The 23,208-nt window shown below is 30.9% G+C and overlaps 9 protein-coding genes across 9 annotated transcripts; 6 read left to right on the top strand and 3 right to left on the bottom strand. All coding sequences in view use genetic code 12, as the record gives it.

Annotated features, from left to right (window-relative positions):
- Nucleotides 1–4,513: 4,513 nt before the first annotated feature.
- On the top strand, nucleotides 4,514–6,811 carry CD36_08440 (transcription factor, putative; the record flags this gene model as incomplete). Its single annotated transcript, XM_002417444.1, has 1 exon — nucleotides 4,514–6,811. The coding sequence occupies one exon, from the start codon at nucleotides 4,514–4,516 to the stop codon at nucleotides 6,809–6,811; it is 2,298 nt and encodes a 765-aa protein (XP_002417489.1).
- A 1,255-nt stretch (nucleotides 6,812–8,066) lies between these two features.
- CD36_08420 (mitochondrial 37S ribosomal protein RSM25) lies at nucleotides 8,067–8,957 on the bottom strand (the record flags this gene model as incomplete). The annotated part of the gene is made up of 1 exon (XM_002417443.1): nucleotides 8,067–8,957. One exon carries the CDS (start codon nucleotides 8,955–8,957, stop codon nucleotides 8,067–8,069), a length of 891 nt encoding a protein of 296 aa, XP_002417488.1.
- A 206-nt stretch (nucleotides 8,958–9,163) lies between these two features.
- Nucleotides 9,164–11,272, top strand: CD36_08410 (conserved hypothetical protein; the record flags this gene model as incomplete). The annotated part of the gene is made up of 1 exon (XM_002417442.1): nucleotides 9,164–11,272. The coding sequence occupies one exon, from the start codon at nucleotides 9,164–9,166 to the stop codon at nucleotides 11,270–11,272; it is 2,109 nt and encodes a 702-aa protein (XP_002417487.1).
- A 421-nt stretch (nucleotides 11,273–11,693) lies between these two features.
- CD36_08400 (conserved hypothetical protein) lies at nucleotides 11,694–13,340 on the bottom strand (the record flags this gene model as incomplete). Its single annotated transcript, XM_002417441.1, has 1 exon — nucleotides 11,694–13,340. The coding sequence occupies one exon, from the start codon at nucleotides 13,338–13,340 to the stop codon at nucleotides 11,694–11,696; it is 1,647 nt and encodes a 548-aa protein (XP_002417486.1).
- Nucleotides 13,341–13,754: 414 nt separating this feature from the next.
- Nucleotides 13,755–14,150, top strand: CD36_08390 (U2 small nuclear ribonucleoprotein B, putative; the record flags this gene model as incomplete). The annotated part of the gene is made up of 1 exon (XM_002417440.1): nucleotides 13,755–14,150. One exon carries the CDS (start codon nucleotides 13,755–13,757, stop codon nucleotides 14,148–14,150), a length of 396 nt encoding a protein of 131 aa, XP_002417485.1.
- A 65-nt stretch (nucleotides 14,151–14,215) lies between these two features.
- CD36_08380 (protoporphyrinogen oxidase, putative) lies at nucleotides 14,216–15,811 on the bottom strand (the record flags this gene model as incomplete). The annotated part of the gene is made up of 1 exon (XM_002417439.1): nucleotides 14,216–15,811. One exon carries the CDS (start codon nucleotides 15,809–15,811, stop codon nucleotides 14,216–14,218), a length of 1,596 nt encoding a protein of 531 aa, XP_002417484.1.
- Nucleotides 15,812–16,536: 725 nt separating this feature from the next.
- Nucleotides 16,537–18,171, top strand: CD36_08370 (conserved hypothetical protein; the record flags this gene model as incomplete). Its single annotated transcript, XM_002417438.1, has 1 exon — nucleotides 16,537–18,171. One exon carries the CDS (start codon nucleotides 16,537–16,539, stop codon nucleotides 18,169–18,171), a length of 1,635 nt encoding a protein of 544 aa, XP_002417483.1.
- Nucleotides 18,172–18,657: 486 nt separating this feature from the next.
- Nucleotides 18,658–20,865, top strand: CD36_08360 (myotubularin-related protein 1, putative; the record flags this gene model as incomplete). Its single annotated transcript, XM_002417437.1, has 1 exon — nucleotides 18,658–20,865. One exon carries the CDS (start codon nucleotides 18,658–18,660, stop codon nucleotides 20,863–20,865), a length of 2,208 nt encoding a protein of 735 aa, XP_002417482.1.
- A 251-nt stretch (nucleotides 20,866–21,116) lies between these two features.
- On the top strand, nucleotides 21,117–23,186 carry CD36_08350 (ATPase, putative; the record flags this gene model as incomplete). The annotated part of the gene is made up of 1 exon (XM_002417436.1): nucleotides 21,117–23,186. One exon carries the CDS (start codon nucleotides 21,117–21,119, stop codon nucleotides 23,184–23,186), a length of 2,070 nt encoding a protein of 689 aa, XP_002417481.1.
- Nucleotides 23,187–23,208: the final 22 nt, after the last annotated feature.

Below are 23,208 nucleotides of genomic sequence, written 5' to 3'. Positions count from 1 at the left end.
TTTTTGCCATCTAATGAATGGATGGATGGACTACTGTTGTGCGAGATGCTTTAAGGAGGGGAAGGAATGAATGAAAGAATAACCTTGTAAAATCCTTATAAATTTTTCCCAAGAGGATGATTCTTGCATATGTTACTTTGTAAACTCATTTTCGTCTCTTTAATTTAATTTGATTGGGCCTAAATATCAATTAATACCCTATATATATATCAGCCTCCGCGTCTATGATCTTTATATAGTTATTATCAATCTTCATGTCTACTACCAACACCACTACTACCCTGTTCCCCTCTCTTTCTCCTTATTCTCCGTCTCCTGCTTCTTTTCATTTTGTGTTCCTGTACATTGTTCTCCGGAGTTTTCTTTTTTTTTTTTTCTCAATTGATTATACACGACCAACAACCCGTGTTTATAAGTAAGATTATAATATGGTTAAAGTCAATAATATAATAACCAGTTGCTAGTAGTAACTGATATTGTCTTATTATAACAAGTAATTAAATGACAATGAGGAGACTTATAATTATCTTTGTATATCATTTTCCCTTTATGATTGAAATTATAATAATAATAATAACCAACTTATGCATTAATTTCAATTTGTGAAGTTGTGAAATAGATGACACATTTCTGATGTAGTAAATTCAACAAAAGGGGTCCCCAAAAAAAAGTTTATATTCCTTTAAAACTCTATACAATATATATATATGAGAAACAATTACCTTGAGCTTTATCATTTTCATTTCTTGAATGTTTTGTTTAAATTGGGTTGATTTTGTTGTTGTATGTATTTTTAGTTTGGAAAAACCAACGAAAATAAGTCAAAAACATGTACTATGAATCAAATTAGTTTATATGACAACAAATTGTAGAAGAATTATGAATTTGTTCTTTTGTATAATATTGGACCTCGTATTGAATTCAAATTGTTATTTTAAAAAACCATTTAGAATTGTTTAAACGAAGTTGCAAAAAAAAAAAGAACTAGCAAACTAATAGAGAAGTCTCAATTACTGAACCTATACAATGTACTTAACCCCAATTAATAATTCTACTCAAATCAGATTCATGTTTTATTTTTCAATCAAAATATTAGTGTACACCGATATAGATTAAAAAATACCTATGAATGTTGTTTGCTGATCAATCGAGGGAAATATACGATTTAGACCAATAATTCATGACTTGGTCACCATAAACTTAAATATCATACACCCAACAAACAAGCAAACCATAACGATAACACGATATCAAACCTAGAATTACAAGTTCTTTAAAATAAAGCAAATTTTTGTCAATTTGTATGAATGCTTAGTTTTTCTTTTTTTTTTTTTTTTTAATTGAATAAGCCACAATGTTAAAGAAACTGATAAGAAATTCTTTCGTATCGCACAATTATCTGTCTGATGTTGTTGTGGCTTTGATTTTGATTGTTTCTTTAACACAACAATATATATATATATATAGTACTGATTCTTTGATAAAAACTGAATTTTTGTGTTGAAATTCAATAATAATAATAAAACAATGGTGATTCCTTTTCTAGGCCCCAGGGTGTGACAAAAAGAATCTTGCATAGAATATCAACAATTATCAATGACCACCACTACTACTACTACTACTACTACTATTTCTCGTACTATTGTACAATAAGCCTTGTTGTTGTTGTTGTTTCTAAAATATCGTACTAAAAAACGAATATCTAAACGGTCTTTTTAATTAACACCCTCCCCCCATTTCATAATGTCAAATCAAATTTCCAGTACTTGTGCATGTGTATGCTTGTTGTGAATAAATTTAAATAATACTGAATAAATCACTCAATTATTATTATTATTATTATTATGGGGTTTTATTTATTATAAAGAGGGTATTCAATTGAGTCCTTCTCAACGGTCTCAACAGTTATGCACAGTAATGAATTGTAATATAATTCTCTATTAAGATACTGCTTAATTATGCTATATCCTAATTAAAATTTCAATCACTATCCAAGTAACAGGTTATAGAATTTAATTGTTCAAATTTCCGAGAAAGTGTAGTTTGGATGATAATTGTATGAAAGTGTCAGTTGAAACAAAATACACATTTCAAACAAACAGATCCATACACCCATAGATTCATCATCATCATTGCCGCTGAAACCGATTGGCAGAAAAAAAAAAAAAAAAAAAAAGCAAAAAAAAGGACATCATGAACATCCAAAACACTTTCCTTACACATTAAACTACATTCTAGTTTATTCTCAAATGAATGATTATTATCTTTATCTTTATACACCAGAATTTGTCAATAAAGACAACTTATTATAAGTTAAACAGTGATATTAGTTAGTTATATATATCTATAATAATTTTTAAGATTTAACCGCAAATGCACATAATTAATTTGAGGACAAGTACACACACACACACACCCTCATATATGATAGCATTTACCAACACATTTTACACAATTTACCCAATTTACACTTCCTTCATTCCGTCCTTCCTTCCCACCAAAACTTTACATTTACGTTTAATACGCTTATAGTTGAACATTTATACACGCCTACTGCTTTTCTTTTCTTTTTTTTTTATTTTGTATTCAAATTGAAAGAAGATACCATGGGAGTACAATAACAAGAATTGATTGATTGTTATATTCGATTATGTAAATGTGTGTAAGGTTGCTTTTGCTTTTGCTTTGCTTTTTTTTGCCTCAATGACGTACATTTGAAACAAGAAAACCACACCATAATTTTTTTTAGACCAGTATATGTACATATTGTACATATTGTACAAATGTAATATGTGTATGGTTACGGTACGGTGTCGTCGGTTAAAATGAAGGTTTCCTGGGTAAAAATCCTATACACACTACTACTACCAGCACCACCACCACCACCAATATTAGAAAATTGGGAATTGAAAAAGAAAAGAGAATAAGTAAAACGTAAGACTAGACACATATATATAATGGAAATTAAATGGGAATGTATAATGAGTTAAATCTTTTCAGTGGGAAATCTTTAGCCTTCTTTCTTTCTTTCTTTCTGACTCGTTAATTTCCTACTTTCGATTTCAACAATACCGAGATTTTTTTTTTTTTTTTCCACCTAATTTCGGATATCTTACTATTATTGGAAATTATATTACAAAGAGGATTAGTTAAAATTAAATTTCAATTTCAATTTCAATTATTATTATTAAACTTCTCTCTCCAATTGTCGATATTTTCGATTCCCCTCTCTCTCATTATTATCAACATGATCATCACGGTGGTTATTCAAATTCAAATTAACTACTCAATCTAGTTCAATTGTGTTTTATTTATTAATTGACCAGCCAATTCCACACTTTTTGGGAGAGTGGGGTGGGTTTCAACCACCGAAAATAATCATTGTTGTTTGTTGTTTGTCATTGTTGTAGTGTTCCGGTTTTTGTACCACTTGCACAATCTTACACGACCTTTGTACTATTTTTTTTTTTTTTTTTTTTGACTTTGACTTTGAATTTGCATTATTGAGCCATTTTGAATATAGACAGAAAGGTCTAAAAAATCTATTATTATTATTATTATTATTATTAATCATCTGTTACTTCTCTTTATTTTTACATGCACGTTTACATATAATCAACAACTACAACTACAAGAACTACAAGAACTACAACAATAGTCATAATTGATTGTTGATTGTTGAGAAATTGAACGAACGAACGAACGAAAGAATGAATGAATGAATGAATCAGTTGTACTAATAATTAGATATGTTTTTTACGTTTAACTAAAAAAATGGCCAAAGTATTGTTTGCTTGTTTGTGTGCTGTTGTTGTTTTACTGAACTAGTTATTTAACCTTGTTGTTTTATTGTTTTTTCAGCTAGTAATGGGTTTTTCTTTAAATCCGTATTTATATATCACTTTCAATACAATTAAACTTATCTCATATACATATATTACTTTGTTGTTTAGTGTTAATTTATTTTTTTTTTTATATTGGAAATTAAATATTTCAAAATCTTCTTTTTTTTTTTTTATTTTTAAATAATTTCTTATATCTTTCTTTCTTTCTTTTTCTTTCTAATACAATTTCCACTTCTTTCCACTTCTTTTATAATTTTCATATTCAATCGTATCGTATATCCTTATTTACTATTCACATTTGGGTTTCCCACAATATTTTGAACCTGTCTCAGTATCTTGTTTGAGATTTTTCTTTTATCGCACCACCACCCCACGCATTCCGAAACCACACGCTTAACCATATATATATAGCTAACTCAATCTGTTTAAGAAATTTGGGTTCATTGATTATTATTATATTCAGTTTTCTTGTCTCAAGTGAATTTATATATATATATATATATATCTCAGTTGGAGGGGGTCAAATTATTTTTAACCCTATTATTTTATATTTCATTTCCCGATTATTCCTAAATTTATATACCCACTTTGTCCTTGTCCCATTTCTTTTTTTTTTTTTTTCAAAGAAATATACTTATACCCCCATTTGACTAGTTGAATAAGCAAATATGTCTCAAGATTTCCAACCTTTATTTGAAACAACTCCATATTTCAATTCACAAATGTTAAATAATATTCCAATGATTAACGGGAATAATACCAACAACAATAATAGTGGTACAGATAACACCGCCACAACCACCATCAACACCAACACCAACACCAACACGGGTAACAATAATCCACCTAATGTTAATGAAACAATTGATTTGCTTTCATTCCCAGAAACAACTCATTTAAGTGATGAAATATTTTTCAATAATTATCAATTCAATTCTCAATTAGGGTCAGAATCTAATTACAATTCCCTTTTGTCACAACAACAACAGCAGCAACAACAACAACAATTTTTATATAATCAACAGCCACAACCACAATCATATCAGCAAGATCAGAGAATCAATCAGATAAATAGTGCTACTTCGGCACATTCATTTGATAATGAATTGGCTAGTAATATATCATCAAATTCATTAAACACGTATTTTTCAAACCCAAATGCGTCTTCATCAGCTTCATCATCGTCATCATCACTGTCATTTTCTTCTGGTTCCACAAATAACAACAATGGCAATGGCAACACTGGTAACAACAACAACAACAACAACAACAATCAAGCGACTTCAAAAGTACCTACTACGCCACAACAATTTATCCATCATGGTAGACAAAATTCAACTTCAATTCCCATTGATCAATTGACATTATTATCTTTAAGAACTCCTGGTACAACAAAACCAATAAATAATCAATTGATTCCCCAAAATCAATTCAACAATTTACAACAACCAAATTTTGATAGTTATTCACCAACTTCACAACCATCATTGCAACTGCAAAACCCAAATCAATTAAAACAAGGTTTCCAACCAATATCATCGACAAATTCTGCTTTAGTGAATAACGTTAGTGTGGATGCAAATACTATTGCTGCTGCTGTGGCTGCTGCCACTGCTGCTACTGAAGATATTACTGCTGGTCCAGTACTTGAAGAAGGTACAATAAATCCTCGTCAACTTTTCAATAATAAACTAGGGACTTCAATGAGTTCTCCAAGTTTGTCAACATTATTTGTAAATAATCGTTCACAACAGCAGCCACCACAGCAACAACAAAATATCCAATCTTTACCAACATCGGCAATACCACCAGATCAACAATCCATACAACAATTGGCAATGCTACAATTACAACAACAACAACAACAACAACAAGTACCTGTAAGTCATAAACGAAGCAGTTCTACTCCACATTTTGATTTCAAAATAAATGATGACTTTACAAATTCTATATCAACTTGGTTTAATAATCAAAATGGATTTGATCCTAATCAAATAGAAGAGGAAGAAAATAATAACAATAATAATAATAAATTATTTGTTAATCCAAATGGAATACTTAAACCTCATACTAAAAGTAGAAATCATTCTTATTCTAGTGGTGTAATGCATTCTAGTCGAGGTACTAGTAGAAGAAATTCTGTTCAATTATTAAATAATAACAACAACGGGAACACTAATGGCAATGGCAATGGCAATGGGGGTAATAATGTAGTTACCACCATTACCAATGGATTAACTACAAATTCATTACATGGATCCCCAATTACTTTAACAACAGCACATTTTGAAAATATTAATGAAGAAAATGATAGTATTAATGATACAAGTATTGATATTAATAACATTGGTATAACCACCAAATCTAAATCTATAACTACTAGTGTTGATGGAGATGGTGATGGAGATGCTAAACATAGTAGAAAAAGAAGAAAAAGTTCATCAGCAATTAATATGGGTGAATCTTCTATTGGTCCATTATCTGATTCTCCTTCAATTTCACCTACTAATAGTAATACCAATAATGGTACAACTACTGGAACTACTGCTGCTACCACCACCGCCACCAAAAATTTTACTAAAGAAGAATCAATGAAAAAGAAATCCACATCTACATCCACTAACACCGGTACTACTACTACCAAAAATGAACGTAAAAAATCATCAACCAATACCCATAATAATGTATCACCTAATGGTTCTAATAATAATTCTCAAGCATCATTTTCATGTAATGAATGTGATAAGCAATTTAAACGTTCAGAACATTTAAAAAGACATCAAAGATCAGTTCATTCTAATGATCGTCCATTTGCTTGTAAATATTGTGAAAAAAAATTTAGTCGATCAGATAATTTAGCTCAACATTTAAAAACTCATAGTAAAATTGATTCTAATGGTAATTCAATAATTGTTTATGGAAATCCTAGTAATCATGGAAGAAAAGATAAAAAAAAATCTGTATAAGAAAGAAAGAAAGAAAGAAAGAAATGTTTATTAATGATTGATATAAAGAGCCGAACAGAGCAAAACAGAGGAGAGCAAAAGGTAAATTGATTTGATTTGATTTGATGAAAAAAAAAAAAAAAGAGAATTATGGATTTGGGTTATTGATAATGATGATGATGATGATGATGGTTATGTGTTTATTTTGTTTATTTCTTGTATTTTTTCTTTGGGAGGAGGAATGGGAGTGGGAGTGGGAGGATTGTTGTATGATTTAAATTCCAACTGATTTACCTCCAAAAAGCAACATATTCCTCCTTTTTTTTTGCTGGTTTTGGTTTTAGTTTTTGGTTTTCCTTTTCCTTTTTGTTTTTAATTTGTTAGTATTTCACCTTTTATTTTTTTTTTAACTTAACTTAACTTAACTTGAAAAATATATATATATATATATATATCGTATTTTACGTAACCATAGGGTCTTTGTGTGGTGATATAAATCTCTTTAATGAATAGTAGAGTTTTTCATATGCTAGACTCACCCCTTCAATTCTTTTATCAGTTAGAAGGTTTGATAATAATGAATTGGTGGATAAAGGATTTGCAACAACTTCAAGATAATTTTTTTTTTTCCACTTCTCACTTAACACTTTCTCTCTTTACTACTTTTCTTCTTTTCTCTCGCCCAATCAAAAAATTTCAAAAAATCTTTACAACCAACCAACCAACAAAGAATATAAAAAAAAAAATAGGTAATTGCTGCCATCAATTTCTTCAGCTACTACTACTACTACTACTACTACATTTATACCAATAACATCCCACAATAATCATGCAACATTCAATAATAAGATTAAATCAACAACAACAACAACAGCAACAGGCTACGACTACTAGTAATGGTAATCCATGGGCTAAAAGAGATGCTTGGAGATATCAAGGACAATTTACAAGATTTAATCGGTTCAAAAATGCATTCCCAGGATTAGGTATAGCAACAGTTGCATTTGCTTTATATTGTGGATATGAACAATTAGTATTAAAGAAAAATGATCATGATGAACATAATCATCATTAATGGGGTTGAAAGACAATTATTTGTTTTTTTATATATACATCAACATACAAATATATATATATATATTCTTGAATATTTTAATTTTAATTTGGTTTTTTTTTTTTATACATTATCGTTCTATTTACAAAAATAAAAAAAAAAGGTATATAACTCTTAGTATCTATTTTATTGTGATGATTATGGCTATGGCTATGGCTATGGCTATGGTTGTTGTTGTTCTGGTTGTTCTGGTTGTTCTATTTCAGATTGTAAATTATCATTCAGTAATAAATCTTCAAATAATGAAGATTGAGATTTTTCTTCTTCAACTACAGAACCAATTGGAGCTGAAGATTTATTCATATTAGCTTCAATAACTTGAGTTCTTTCTTTAGCAATAATTGTCCAATCATTAATATATTCTTGTTCTTTAAATAAATTCCAATTCACTGTAGTACTAGTAAATACACTTCCATACATTGAACTTTCTTCTTTAGATACATGACTTTCCATTTCTTCTTGCATTCTTAATTTATAAAATTCAAATCTAGCTTTATCATAAGCTTCCATCATTGATAACTTTTTAATATTATTATTTTTAAGTAACCATAATGTACGTTGAACTACTGATTCACCATCTAATGGTTTATATAATTGTAACATATGACTCCAATCACATTTTTCATTATTATTACCATTATCATTATCAATTAAATTTTTTGGACGAGATAATTCCCATGGATGTTGTTGATAAAAAATTTTCCTTAATGAATCTTCAATAAATTTTAATTTTGGTAATTTATGAATATTATGATTTTTCGATTTTAATTCTTTATTCAGTGGACGAGTTTTAAATAATATTGTTGAAGAAACACCCCCACCACTTTTGTTTGTTGATGATGATGATGAATTTGGATATTTATAAATAATTGAATTATTTCTAGGATCAGATTTACCTTCATAAACATGAGATTTTTTAATTAAATCATTAGTTGAAGTTGGAGGATATTTAGCAATTATATCATACCATAGTGGTTTTTCTTTTAATAAACCAGATTTTAATTGTGCTGATGCACGTTGTAAAACATTGGCTGCATCAGTTTGAATCTTCATCGTGGATTGCGTTGGGCTGGTTGATTCTGTTGATTATTAGGGTTGAAAAAAATTTTTTTTTTTTTTTTTCCTTCTTTCACACTTAACCATTGGTAAAGATTCCTTATTTTTTTTTTTTTTCTTCCTCAATATGTCCTTACTGTTGAGAAAAAAATACAGAACCAAATCTCTTAATAAACTCTTTGATAACAAAACATAATCATGATATGAATATTCTACGACGATTTAAAACAAAATCTACTACTGCCACTTCTTTTTGTCAACCATTATTATTTAACTCCATAGATTCATTTATATCTCGAGTTAAAGATGAACAAAATCGTAATTCAGGTCCATTATTGAAATGTATTGATTTATTAATTGATAAATATCAACCATTATTATTAGAAAAATTCAATATCAAAACATTAGATGCAGATGCTTATTCAATTCAACAACAAATATGGGATAATTTAAAAATTAAACGTTCACAATCTTTAGATCCAAATATTAAAATCCGTCAAGAATTAATGGAAAAAAATCGACATACAACAATAATTGATTATCAATCTACTCCATATAGAAATTTTATTAAACAATTATATCCATTAAAATCATTAAATAACAATAAAAGTCAATATTTTGATTTTGTTAATAATTATAAAAAATATCTTTCAATTAACCATGATGAATTATATAAACGATATTTAGATTTACCTCATCCAGCACCAAGATTTTTATTATTTGATGATTTACAAAAATTTATTAAAAATTTTTTATTACTGAAACCTCATTATAATAATAGAAATATAATTGAAGCAAATATTTTTAAAAAGAATTATCAATCAGCTATAAATTCATTAAATTTAGAAATTGAAAAAAGACAAATTTATCATGATATGTGTGGTAAAATAATTAATGATTTGAAATTAGCAAATTTACCTATAACTCAACCAGAACAAATTCGATTAATTTATTTATCATTTTTTAAAGATCGTCAAGATTTATTAAAAAATTTTAATCATCAACAATTGAAATTATTAAATTATCCTCAATTTAATTGGGAAAATTATCAAATGATAATTAAACTGTTTGGAGATAATCGTCGTGATTTATTAAGTGTATTATTATTCTTAGCTACTAGACATGATCAATTTGATATAATTCAAGATATTTTACCTAAAGTTAATCTTGGATGTATTATAGATAACCACCAAACACCTGGTGTTAATATCAACAATACATCATTGAAATTGACTGATAATTCATTAAGACATTTACTATATTATTTCACTTGGTACATTGATCGTCCAAATTTTGATACTTATTTGGCACATACCATCGATTATATTACCAATAATATACCAATATTAACCACAGATATAATAAACAGCATATCTCAAACATTAATTGATTTAGGTTACATCAATCAAGCAGAAAAATTATTCGAATTGGCATTTTTCCAACTGCCAACTACTTTTAAAGACTATGAAAATTCAGAATCAATTGCTTATAAAAGATTAACCATTGAAGATTCAATAATAACTCAAGAATGGCAATTTATATATACAAAATTAAAATCCATAACTAATGATAACACAATTATTCATAAATTGATCCCCGTTGAATTATCATTTTTAAATTTAATTGAAGGATATTGTAAATTAGGAAAATTTAACCAAATTAAACAATTAATTAATATCATGGATAATATTTCTAATCAACCATTATCCACAAGAATTTATATTCGAATATTTACAGCATTTATTAATCATACTAATAATGGTAATAACCAATCATTGGGAAATGACTGGACATTAGATAATTTATCAAGTATTTTAACTCGATTGATTAATGATATTGATACCATCGATGAAATGGCGACCACCACAACTACCAATTCTGCCACTTCCATGGTGAAACAATTATTGAATGAAGGTAGTTTGAATTTCAATAAATATGAACAAGAAATAATCAATCATAATAAACCAAATTCCGACACTTATTTTGAATATCAAAATAATTGCGGCGGACTTAAACTATTAAGAATAAGTAATTATTTATTAGAAGTCATATTCATCAGTTTAGAAACTAAATTATATCAAATTTTCAAATCAAATCAACCAATTCAACCAAATCAAGATCAATATCAATCAGCAATACAAAAATTGCATGGTTTGAAAACGAATTGGTTAAATATGTTAGAACATGATGTTAAAAAAAAGAAAAATTCAAATTCTATCAATTCATCATATTATTATTATTATTCGGATCAATTATCATATATTAATAAAGCTGTATTATTTGAAATATTTTCTATCGTATCACAATTATAGATTTCAAATCAATAATAAGATATATTTGTATATAGTTTGTTTAAATAATTGTGTATAAATTACAAGTTTTGAAAGGGGGCATCAACTCATCTTGATTTAGTTTAACAAGATATAGTCAACTAACCGCTCTCTTATTTGACTGTTAACTTTTTAGGAGGAGTGGAATGGCTTAGCATGATGGGTGTTTGTTGATAACAGTTTGACTTTAATGGTCAACCAAGAAAACTACATGATTTTAATTAGTTGTTCCTGACATTCAAGAGTGTTTAAATATTTGCAACCAATCAACAATCAATGACGGAAGAAAAAATGAGGCACACATTACAAGAAAGATTGGTTGTATATAATGAAACAGCACACAACACATACACACACACACATATATATATATCAAATCAAATCAAACTATCTAAAACTAATTCTAATTGGTATTTGTATTGTTCTTAGGTCTTGTTGAATCAAATAAACATGATCTAGGAGTTCCAAGAACACTTTCATATATTAACAAAATTCCCAATAACATAGTCACTAATCCCATCAATAAAGTTGTATTTAATTCCGCCAAACTAAGAAGAACAATAATAATTGCAATGGGTAATCTTAATGCAATTCTTAAATTCTTAGGAAGAATAAATAAATTTGGTGGATCTCTGCTTACTTCCACTAATCCTAAAATAAACATACAAACCAACGAAACACTGATTCCTCCAGTATAAAAAAATGATAAAGCATACATATTCTTCTCTTCTTCTTCTCCTCCTCCTCCTCCGCCACCAACTTCTGATAACACTCCTTCTTTCCCAAAAAATATCACGGACTTGTTATGTTCAGGAATTAAATGATGCTTAGCAGTACTGGTATTATCTAAACTAGCCAAATCACCACCTGCATCTGCTGCCAACACCAAAGCTGCAATCAAAGGAACGTGTGAATATATCCACATAATAGCAGTCCATCCACTATTACGTAAAGGATGAATTGCCTTGTTTGAGGTTGATCCATATTGATAAATCCAAAACAATATATAGGCATTGGCCAATAAGAAAATCCCTCGAGCGAATTTGGCACTGAATCCAATTCCCAAATCTCCTGGAGCAACAACTTTATATAAAAATTCACCAATAGCAATAGTAACAAATACAGAAAATCTTTCAACTTCATGTTCAATGTTCAATGCTGTAGAAGTTGTTAAATTCATCATTTTTTTCGTCCAAGGATGATAAGCAATAGAGAAGCAAACTTGTTCTAAAAATAAAAAGGCAAAGGCAAGACCAATTTTCACTCTTGTTGGAACAAATATAACAGCAATCCAACATAAAGAAGTCACCAATACCATAGCTGAGTATAATCTTGATTGGGCTCTATGTTCCGGAATGAAAAATGAATAAGTGAAATAACTTGCTGCCAAAGATAATCGACATAAAATATATGGAACAATAGTTAATGCTGCTCCATCTTCACTATTCAACAATGCATAATGACTATTAATATATAAAGTCAATAAAGCAAGAATCCAAAAAATATACACTTTTTGTGATAAATCTTCATTATAATAATAATTGGTAAAATCTTTAATATCAGCCCAAACCACCCACGTTGGTAAAAATAACAAAACATATTTCAATAATGCCTTGCCACTAGCTTCTTCACTTGCTTCACCAGCTAAATTAGCAATTATCCCAACATATAACAAATCCAAAAATAATTCTGTTTTACTCGAAGTTCTTTCACCTTTAGTTCGGTATAAAACTCCATCTTTAAAATAATTTAACGCATGAGGACGTCTAAACCAAACACTTTGTTTTGGTGGTTTAATATATTGGAATTCAATGTCTCCAAATCGACGAATAAATTCATCTTCTTCTTCACTATCAGTTAATTCTTGTTCAATCGCTGGAAGTTCTTCTTCCAATTCTCGTTGCTGTTCAGGAGTTAATTGTTCAAATTCATTATTTTCATTATTGTTGTTAGAAAGTTCTGCAACATTAGTGGAAACAGAAGATGACCCATCATGAACATCTTCTGGTGAGAATTTTTTCCTAGCATCACCAGTAGAATTTAAAGTCATGAGTTATGGATTTTTAAGAAGATGGAATAAAGAAAAAAAGACTAATAAGGTGAAGAGGGAAATGAAAACTATTTAAACGAAGCTATTTGGTTTGATTTTTGTAGGGGAATGATATAGAAAGTATAAAAAAAGAAAACGATCTAAAAAGGGTTGAATTCCAGGTTACATAATAATATGTAATGGTTATGTAATATTCAAAACACAGCAATCATTTAACCAAAAAAGTGATAACTATAGCCGTGTGATTGAGCTGAAATAATAGAAGTTTTTCCCGTAAGTTAAACGTTCTCCTTTGCACGACCCTCAAGTGTTTTTTTTTTTTTGTTCTCATTTGTTGGTCTACTCAAACAACAATATTCCATCTCATTGGAGATATTAACCATTTCCTTCATTAAGTGTACCCGTCAAAACCCAATGCCTAGCACAAAAAGATCATCATCTATTGAAAAAGCCCATCAAGACTCTAAAAAGAAAGTGAAACTAGATTACCTAAATCTCAAACCATCACAAACTTTATATGTCAAAAATCTCAATAACAAGATCAATAAAAAAGTTTTACTACATAACTTGTACTTACTATTTTCTGCATTTGGAGATATAATTTCTATAAATCTACACAATGGTTACGCCTTTATAATATTTACTAACTTGAACCTGGCAACATTGGCTTTAAGAAATTTGAAAAACCAAGATTTTTTTGATAAACCACTTGTTCTAAATTATTCTGTCAAAGAATCTAAAGTTATTTCCCATGAGAAAGAAAAATCACAAGACGATGAAGAAGAAGAAGTAATGCCACTGTACGAATAAGAATACATTTATCTATTTATATATATATATATATTATTATTATGCATAATTATATATTGAGGAAACTATTTCAATTTCAAGGCATCTTTAAACCCGTTTAACACACAATCGGGAACACCAACACCATCAGCAAACACCGTTCCTCCAAATGAGAGCTTATAACCTTGATCAAGAATTTGATTCACTTTATCTTTTGTTTCTTGATAACCTAAATTATATTGAGGAATACAATCTGAATGGAAATTATATGAAATTACAAGATCATTATCATTAATTTCATCTATTTGTAAAGGTTCACCATCTTTAATCACTTTTATATTGAATTTTGATAAATCAACTTTTAATTTTGATGTCAATATATCTTTAACAATTTTCAAATTTACTGAATTTGAAGGAATTGACCAATTTGTATAATAATGACCACCCATCATAATAGTTATTTTATTATTGGGATTATGAACTGGTTTAGTATCAACAAAGAGTCCTTCAACATTATTTTCGATATCAGAATCATAAATTGTTCCTAATAATGCATCAGGATTCTTCCAAACATTTCTGTATCGTGGCGATAAAAATCCAAACCCAGATTTACCTTTAGGAATCAAATTTGAAGATCTTGAATAAACATTGGTTAAAAAAATACTCACATATTCAATGGATTTCAATTCTGGTACTAATGGATCAGTTGTTGGTAATGTTTTCGCTAAATCATGGGTATTGATAGTGGATCGGATATGATCATATGATTCACCATTGACTTTCCCTGTCACGGCATCTATATCTTGTATAGAAGTATTGTATTTAATCTGGGTGTTAGTGTTGTTGATTAAATATTGTGCTAAATATTTAGGTAATGTTTCCATTCCATCATGTAATTTGATCATGGGGTATCGTTTCAATGTTTTTTGTAGAGTCAATAATTCTGAATTTGGAGATATTAACTGCTGATATGTTTGTAATTCTTGAGACAACTGCTCCTGTTTCTTATTTTGTGTTGAATAAAGGGATTTGAAAATATGTTTGACTATTGATCCCGATTGATTTTCAATATCTTTCATAAATGACATAATACTTTTAATACTTAATTTCCCAACATCACCAGCATATATCCCATGAATAATAGAACTGGCAACATTGTCTGTAAGTACAGTACTGCCTAATCTTCTTTTGAAAAATTGTTCAATTGTTTCATCTTCTTTTATTGGTTTAACAAATGGTTCTTTTAATATTCCAGTTATTAGTTTCCTATCCACACATTTCACATTTTTAAGAAATTCAATTGTTGTACCAATTGAATTAGGAACTTGAATGATTTCTCCAGAAGAATCAAGAACGTATTTCTTATTGGCCTCACATTTTTCATTAATTACTTCTATTTGAGAATCCAAATCTAATTTCCTCAAAATATCAAGCATTAATAAAGTCCCATCTTTAACTCCACGTAAAGTTCTTGGTCCCTTTTCAAAAAGAATTGATTCATTGGTATTGTTGACATGTAATTTAGGAGATGACATCCAGCCACCAGGTCTTGTCAGTTTTTCAAATACAGTGAATTGTAAATCTGGACGTAGCTTGGAAAGGAAATACGTGAATGTCAATCCCAGAATTCCTGCTCCTAAAACTGCCACTTTTGCATTTTGAGGTAGAGTTATTAAAGTCATAACTTGTTTGAAATATCACGAATGGAGAGTATAATAATAAAAAAAAGGAAGATAAGTAGTATGGGATATATAGGACAATTTATATAAATCTAGATTGGAAAAGAAATCCCCAACAAAAATGTAGATTGCAAATCAACGTCGTCTGATTGGACTCTTGAGAGAGTTGAAAAAAAAAAAAAAAAAATGTCCTGATGTTTTGTTATGATTTGGTTTTTACATTTTTCAATCATTATCGTTCCTGAGGAGATCGTTTAGTTTTTGTGTTTTGCTCTAACTATTTTGACTTACACATTCAGCTTTACATATACAGCAGAAGTTATCAATATAATATTGAGGCAAATTATGAACCAAGTTTGTCAGGTAATTTGTAAACCCTGAGTTTCTGATCAATTGAAGTAGTTGAATTGAGTTTTAAAATAGAATTGGAGGTGCTAACATTAGAGTAGCTCACGTTTCCTATTAAATTAGCAACTCTTTCCAGTATGTATCATGACGAGGTTACTTTTATTCCAAGTTTGTTTATTCATAAATGTAGTCTTATTATATGACACTGTCGTAGTTTGTGTATTGGTAGCTCTTCTAGTGGTTGATTTCCATGCAAAGTAATTAATGCTCATCGCAAGCGTCAATAAAAGAAAAAAAAAGGATCCAAAAAAAAGTTCAAGTGTACCAGCACCAGTAATCATACTTTACCCAGTCATTCCATTGAACCCAATCATATAGCTATGGGTAAAAAGAAATCGAATTCCTCTAATGCCGCACAAACATTGGAGTCGTCAGTGTCACCAATTTTGGAAATCAATTACAATGATCCTTTATTTACTGCGGCATCTCATCCCACAAAACCAATTCTATTATCAGGTTTAGCTACAGGTCATGTCTACTGTAATTCTTATGATGCTGATAAACTAGAAGAATTGACCCAATCCAAAAGAGAAGAATATGATACATTGGAAAAACAAGCGTATACTCAAGGTAAAATCCCACACATCAATAAATCAGTTTCTCAACTGAAAAAGAAATGGTGGACCATAATTCAAGACAACACTGAAATCCCAACTGATGGGGATCTCATTAAAACTAATTGGAAAACAAAACGTCACAAGGGATCGTGTCGACATGCCATTTTTGAGCCATTGGAAAATTCTGTGGGAGATTTCATTTATACTTGTGGAACTGATAATATTATTAAAAAGGCATCAACTGAAACAGGGAAAGTTGTGGGGAAAGTTGATGTTCTGTCCGATTACTCAAACAAAAAAGATTTATTAACTAAATTATGTCATTCAGCAACCCATCCATTTTTATTATCAGGAACAGAGGATGGGCATGTGCTCGTTTATGATAGTGCCAATTTAAACTCCAATAAATTAAAATTCAAAGTTGAAAATGCCCATGACGACTCTATAAATCACATTTTAGCCATGCCTGCAGTGTCTGCATATCATTATCTCACATTGGGATCAACCACATTATCACACATCGATATTAGAAAGGGTATAATAACCCAATCTGATGACCAAGAAGATGAATTGCTAGCAATGTGTTTCCCTAGTGATGAAGTCTCTCAATCAAATGATACTGTCTTAGTTTCTCATGGTGAAGGTTTGATTACTATATGGAAGAATTCAAAGAATAAACTCATGGATCAATTATCTCGTGTAAAAGTTAATAAATCCGCATCTATTGATACAATCATTTCAACAATGAATACAGATAACGAGGATATGGCAAACTCAGTTTGGTGTGGTGACAGTGAAGGATTATTGCATAGGATCAATTATAAAAGAGGTAGAGTTGTCGAGACTCGTTTGCATTCATTGTCCAAAGGTAAACACGGTGCAGTTGATGAAGTGGGAATTTTGGATATTGATTTTGATTATAGATTGGTTAGTGCTGGTATGGACACATTAAAAATTTGGTCCAATGCAGAAGACGAGGACCAAAATGAAGAGAATGATGACGATAATGACGACGTTGATGATAACAATAATGATGAAGTCGATTCTGGGAGCGTATCTAGCGAAGATTCCTGGAGTGATATAAGCTCTTCAGAAGAAGAGTCTGGCTCAAACCTAGATAACGATTTTGATAAGGAAGATTTAGCCGTTGAAGAAGGTCAACAATTACGCAAGAAACGAGATGACATTTCCCAACTTATATCCAAACCCAAAAGAAAAACAATTGACATTAACAAATTAACAAAAACGAGTAAAGACTCACAACCAGAAGAAGTAGAGGAAGAACTCGTTGAACCTTCTCAAAAGAAACAAAAAGTTAAGGAGAAAAAGTTGACCACGAAACAGCTTCGTAATATGCAAAAGCATGAACATGGTATCAAGAAATTTGAAGGTTTGTAGAGTCTATGTAGTATGTCTAGATAAAGGTCGATGCTTCTCATAGGAATCAACATACACCAAGAGTACAATGATAACTCTGATTCAATTATATGATCATTGTTTTGTTTACCATAGTCACATTGTGCAATATCCCATGGTTGAATCATTCTAGTATCAAAATCCGGTATGTAAGATCACCAGTACTTTTTTCCCGCGCTGATAATATTCGTTCTTCACAACAATTTCGGTGAAAGCAAAGACATTGCACACTCCACACACACACACACTCACTCAAATATATATCACAGGTAATCTTTGACATTTAAACCAATAGTTTGACTATAGAGACCTCTTTTAGGATTGAATTGAAACATATTTACATTTGGAATATTATATTTTATTTCCCTTTAGATTTTTTTCTTTTTTTTTTTATATACATTATCGATTGGATTAATTGGTTTTTGTTCCTTTAGCAAATACTCAATAATCAATTTGTCAACTTGGAGGATGGAAAACGTTTTCAAAGTGGAAAATGTCATTTTGAATAGACGAGGATATCATATTCCAGGAATACTTATTTTATCTTCCTTCCATTTGGTTTTCAGTTTCACATCTAATGCATCGGCATCTACTAATCCAAAAGAAATATGGATATGTTATCCCATGATAGAGAAAATTTCAAAAGCTAGAGGCTCGTCGTGGATTAATCACAGTAACGGCAATACTATAAAAAATAGAAATGCAGGGACACAGGTGGATAATACCCCCAAAATAGTGATGAAAGGATTTGATCATTATAGTGCGTCACATATTCGGTTGCAATGCAAGGATTTCACATATTACTCATTTGATTTCATGAATGATTTAATATGTAGTGAGGTGTTCACAAAGTTGAGCTCGCTCATTACCATCTCAAAGACTGAAAATGACATTAGACAGTTATATGCATATTCTTACAAACCAAACATGCATGAACAGAATTTAGATGTCAAAGGTTGGCAATTTTACGACCCCATTGAGGAGTATAAAAGATTGGAACTAGTACAAGCAAACAGTCAGTACTGGAGAGTCACTACTCTTAATACAGAGTACAAGTTTTCTCCAAGTTATCCCAAGGTATTAATAGTGCCCAGTACTATATCCGATAATGTATTGAAACATGCAGGTAAGTTTAGATCTAAACAGAGAATACCGGCAATAGTTTATAAGCATAAGTCGGGCATCAATGGGAACGTTATAGCTAGATGTGCTCAACCTCTAGTTGGTCTCAACATACAGAATAGATCGATACAGGATGAAAAATTGATTGGAGAGATATTTCTTTGTCAGGAACGAGAGAGAAGGGACAAAATTGATAATTCGTGTGGAAGCAGTAACAATGTTGACGATGAGTTCCAACGTGAGCAACCGCAACGCAACTTGTTAGTAGACCTAAGGCCAGTAACAAATGCTATGGCACAACATGCCTTGGGTGCAGGTACGGAAAATGTTGATTATTACCGTGGAAGACTGAATCTTAACCCCAAGGACAACACTAAAGATAAAGGAGAACGTGAAATTAACTCTTCGCAACGTATAAGGCATATTGACAAGATTTTTTGCAACATTGATAATATTCATGTCATGAGAGACGCAGTTAATAAATTGTCTGCAATATTGAATGACTTAGATAGATATCCTGCTACTTATGATAAACTGTCAGCTTCTAGTGCTTTGTTACAACAGGCTTTGACAAAAACACAATGGTTAAACAGATTATCTATAATTTTACAATCAGTTGATCGTATTACCAAGTCAATACATTTGAATAATACAAATGTAATTATTCATTGCTCGGACGGTTGGGATCGAACTTCTCAAGTATCAGCATTGTCACAACTTTGTCTTGATCCTTTCTATCGAACTTTGAAAGGGTTTATGATACTTGTTGAAAAAGAATGGACTAGTTTTGGATTCAAGTTTGCCACTAGAGCTGATCACGGTGGGTGTATTGGTGCAATTATGAAGAAGGAGATTAAAAGTACCCTGGTTCAAGATGAGACTAATCAGAATGAACCGAATTCTGGACAGTCTTTGGAAAGCTCGATGTACGGTGAATCCCTGGCCAATGATAACTCGCAAAGTGTAACAAGTATTGGCAGTGGAGCAGCAGCAAGTGTATCTTCATTTTTCCAGAGAGCAGCAAGAGCAGCAAGAGAAATAAAAAACACAGCTCAAAACGGTCTTTCGTCGTCACCAAGTCCAGAAGATGGAGCCGATGGTAGCAGTTATCCATCATCTGCTTCTATCTACAATGGTAGCAATGAGAAATCACCCATATTTCACCAATTTTTAGATTGCGTGTACCAGATATATCGTCAGAATCCAACACAATTTGAGTTCAACAGCCGTTTCCTCAAAAGATTGTTTTATCATTATTACTCGTGCCAATATGGTACATTCTTGTGCGACTCAGAAAAGGAATTATATGAGGTCTACAAAGTTCAAGATAGTACAGTATCCGTGTGGGACTATTTTAATTCTCGACCCTCAGAATTCTTGAATAATCTGTATGCAAAAGATGCAATTGAAGATAATGATGGTGTTATATTTTTCAATTTTGCTGATCTTAAGTGGTGGTTTGAATTATACGGAAGAAGTGATGAAGAAATGAATGGGTTATCTAATTCTCTTGATCGAAAGTTTGCACAAATGGGATTAAATAGGAAAGAATAGTATTATAATTTGAGTCCATTCAAAGTATTTCTGTACCTTAAAAGTTGTCTGTACTTCTCGTTGGTCCCTGGGTTTAGTCTCGCCCTTTTTTACTTGATCTGAATTGGTGTGGAGAAAATGCTAACAGCCGGTCTCAAAAAAATAAAAGATATAGATTTATTTCCGATTTCGCAATTTACATACTATATCGACAAGCAATAATGTTCTTTTTTTTTTTTTTTCTTTCTGTATCACCATTAGTAGTTTGAAGGATGATCAGGGTCGTTGCTAAAACTGTTATCAGAATAAATACACAATGGAAGTTTTATTGCACTGTGTCTGGAGGCGTACAAGGAGTTGAAGGGAGAGTGCCGCGTGTTACTCAAAAATCAGAAAGCACCACCAGCAGTTTGACAATAACTGATCCTTACCTAATTTATCTTGGTTACATTCAACAGGGGATCTTAGAAAAGGATGAATCACAATTACGGGTAATGAAAGAGTTTCAAAAATTGTATCATCGAGTTCTTGATTATACCCCACCAGAAGAATTACAAATACAGTTGAGCCTTATCTTGCGACAAATAGAAGTAAACCAAGCCAAGCAGACTGATCGCAACAATAAGTTCTCTCCTATGAGATTGTTTAAACAAGATCCTGAACTCAAAAGGAAGCAGTTAGTGAGATACATTACTGATGAAGAAGAACTACAGAACTTTGCATCTCCCCAGGGATTGTTGATTAATGGCGAAGTTGGTTGTGGAAAATCCATGTTAATGGACATTTTTGCTGCATCTTTACCTCATAAGTCCAAGATGCGTTGGCACTACAATAACTTTATTTTGTGGGTTTTCAGTGAAATGCACAAAATTCAGCAACAGCGAATGCTTCAAGTTGGTCTGCAAAAATATACAATGGAGAACGAGTTTTTACTATATGAAGTTGCCCAGAAGATGGTTCAAAAGAATTCTATTTTGATGTTGGATGAGTTTGTTTTACCCGATATTGCATCTGCTAATATTATAAAAATATTGTTTACGTTTTTCTTCAAATTAGGAGGTGTTTTGGTGGCAACATCAAATAAGTTACCAGAAGAATTGTATTCAACCGATTTCAGTAAGCGCAAATTTAAGGATTTTGTGGGAATATTGAATATGAGATGTCAATCAATCGATATGAAATCCGAAAAGGATTACCGCACTTATTTTGCTAATGAATCTTCGAAAATTCTGTATTTGGTGACTAAAAAAGATAATCCGGAAAATGATAAACATTGGCTAAAACTATTAAAAGTTGAGGCCTTGGGTATCCCACCAGATTCACCTTTACTTGATAGTAGAGTTTCCTTAGAAGATTTAGGAGACGGGCCATCTTCTGTGACAGTTTATGGTAGGGTTACTAATATACCTTTGTCATTTAACAACCACAGTGTATGCTATTTGGATTTTAAGGACATATGTCAGGGGTTATATTCATCCTCCGATTACATAACTATTGCATCTACATTCAAATGTATTGTATTGGATAATGTTCCAGTGATGACAACGAAAATGAAAAACGATGCACGAAGATTCATCACTCTTTTAGATGCAATTTATGAGTCTCGGTGTCAGTTTTTTATGAGAAGTGATATTGATATAGATTATCTTTTCTTCCCTGATGTTTTGCATTCGGATAATAAGGAATTGATGGATTATGTGAAAAGTGTGCAACACAAAAGTGGCAACGAGAATATCATGGAGGTTCAAGATGAGGAAATGTTTGCTCGTACTTCAATAGATATGAATAACCCATACCGTCCCAATATATCTACTTACGATCAATCGTATACTAAATCATTTGATGATTTCAAAACTGTGCAGAAAGAGAATATAAACAATGAATATGTGAATACCAGAGCTTTTACAGGTGACGATGAAAAGTTTGCATTCAAACGAGCAGTATCTAGAGTCAAGGAAATGGTTGCCTCTGAAAGTTGGAGACTTGATGATCGTTGGGTGCCACTAGATCATACTATGAGACCATGGGAGTCACCAACTGTAGAGAGCAACAACAAAGCAAAAAATGTAGACGATTTGGCCACAGAGGGAAACCAAAAGCTAGATAAATTATTGGAAGAAAAGGGGATAAAAAGTATTACGTTGGAGATAGCAGAAACATTACCAAGGGAATACTCATTGGGCCAGGGGGTTCTGTTTAGACTATTGAATTCCCGGATTGCTCCGATCTTTGATAGTTTACAACATTATTGGGCTATGGGGAAATGGTCTCCTGAAAACGGGAAAAGGTTGAAAGATTCAATCGCCAGAAGCTGGATACGATCAAGCATTCGAAAGAAATAGGGATAGTTAAAAGTAAAACAAT

This window comes from Candida dubliniensis, chromosome 1 (assembly GCF_000026945.1).
Source record: "Candida dubliniensis CD36 chromosome 1, complete sequence".
NCBI lineage: Eukaryota > Fungi > Ascomycota > Pichiomycetes > Serinales > Debaryomycetaceae > Candida > Candida dubliniensis.
This window is presented reverse-complemented; position numbering and strand designations above follow the sequence as displayed.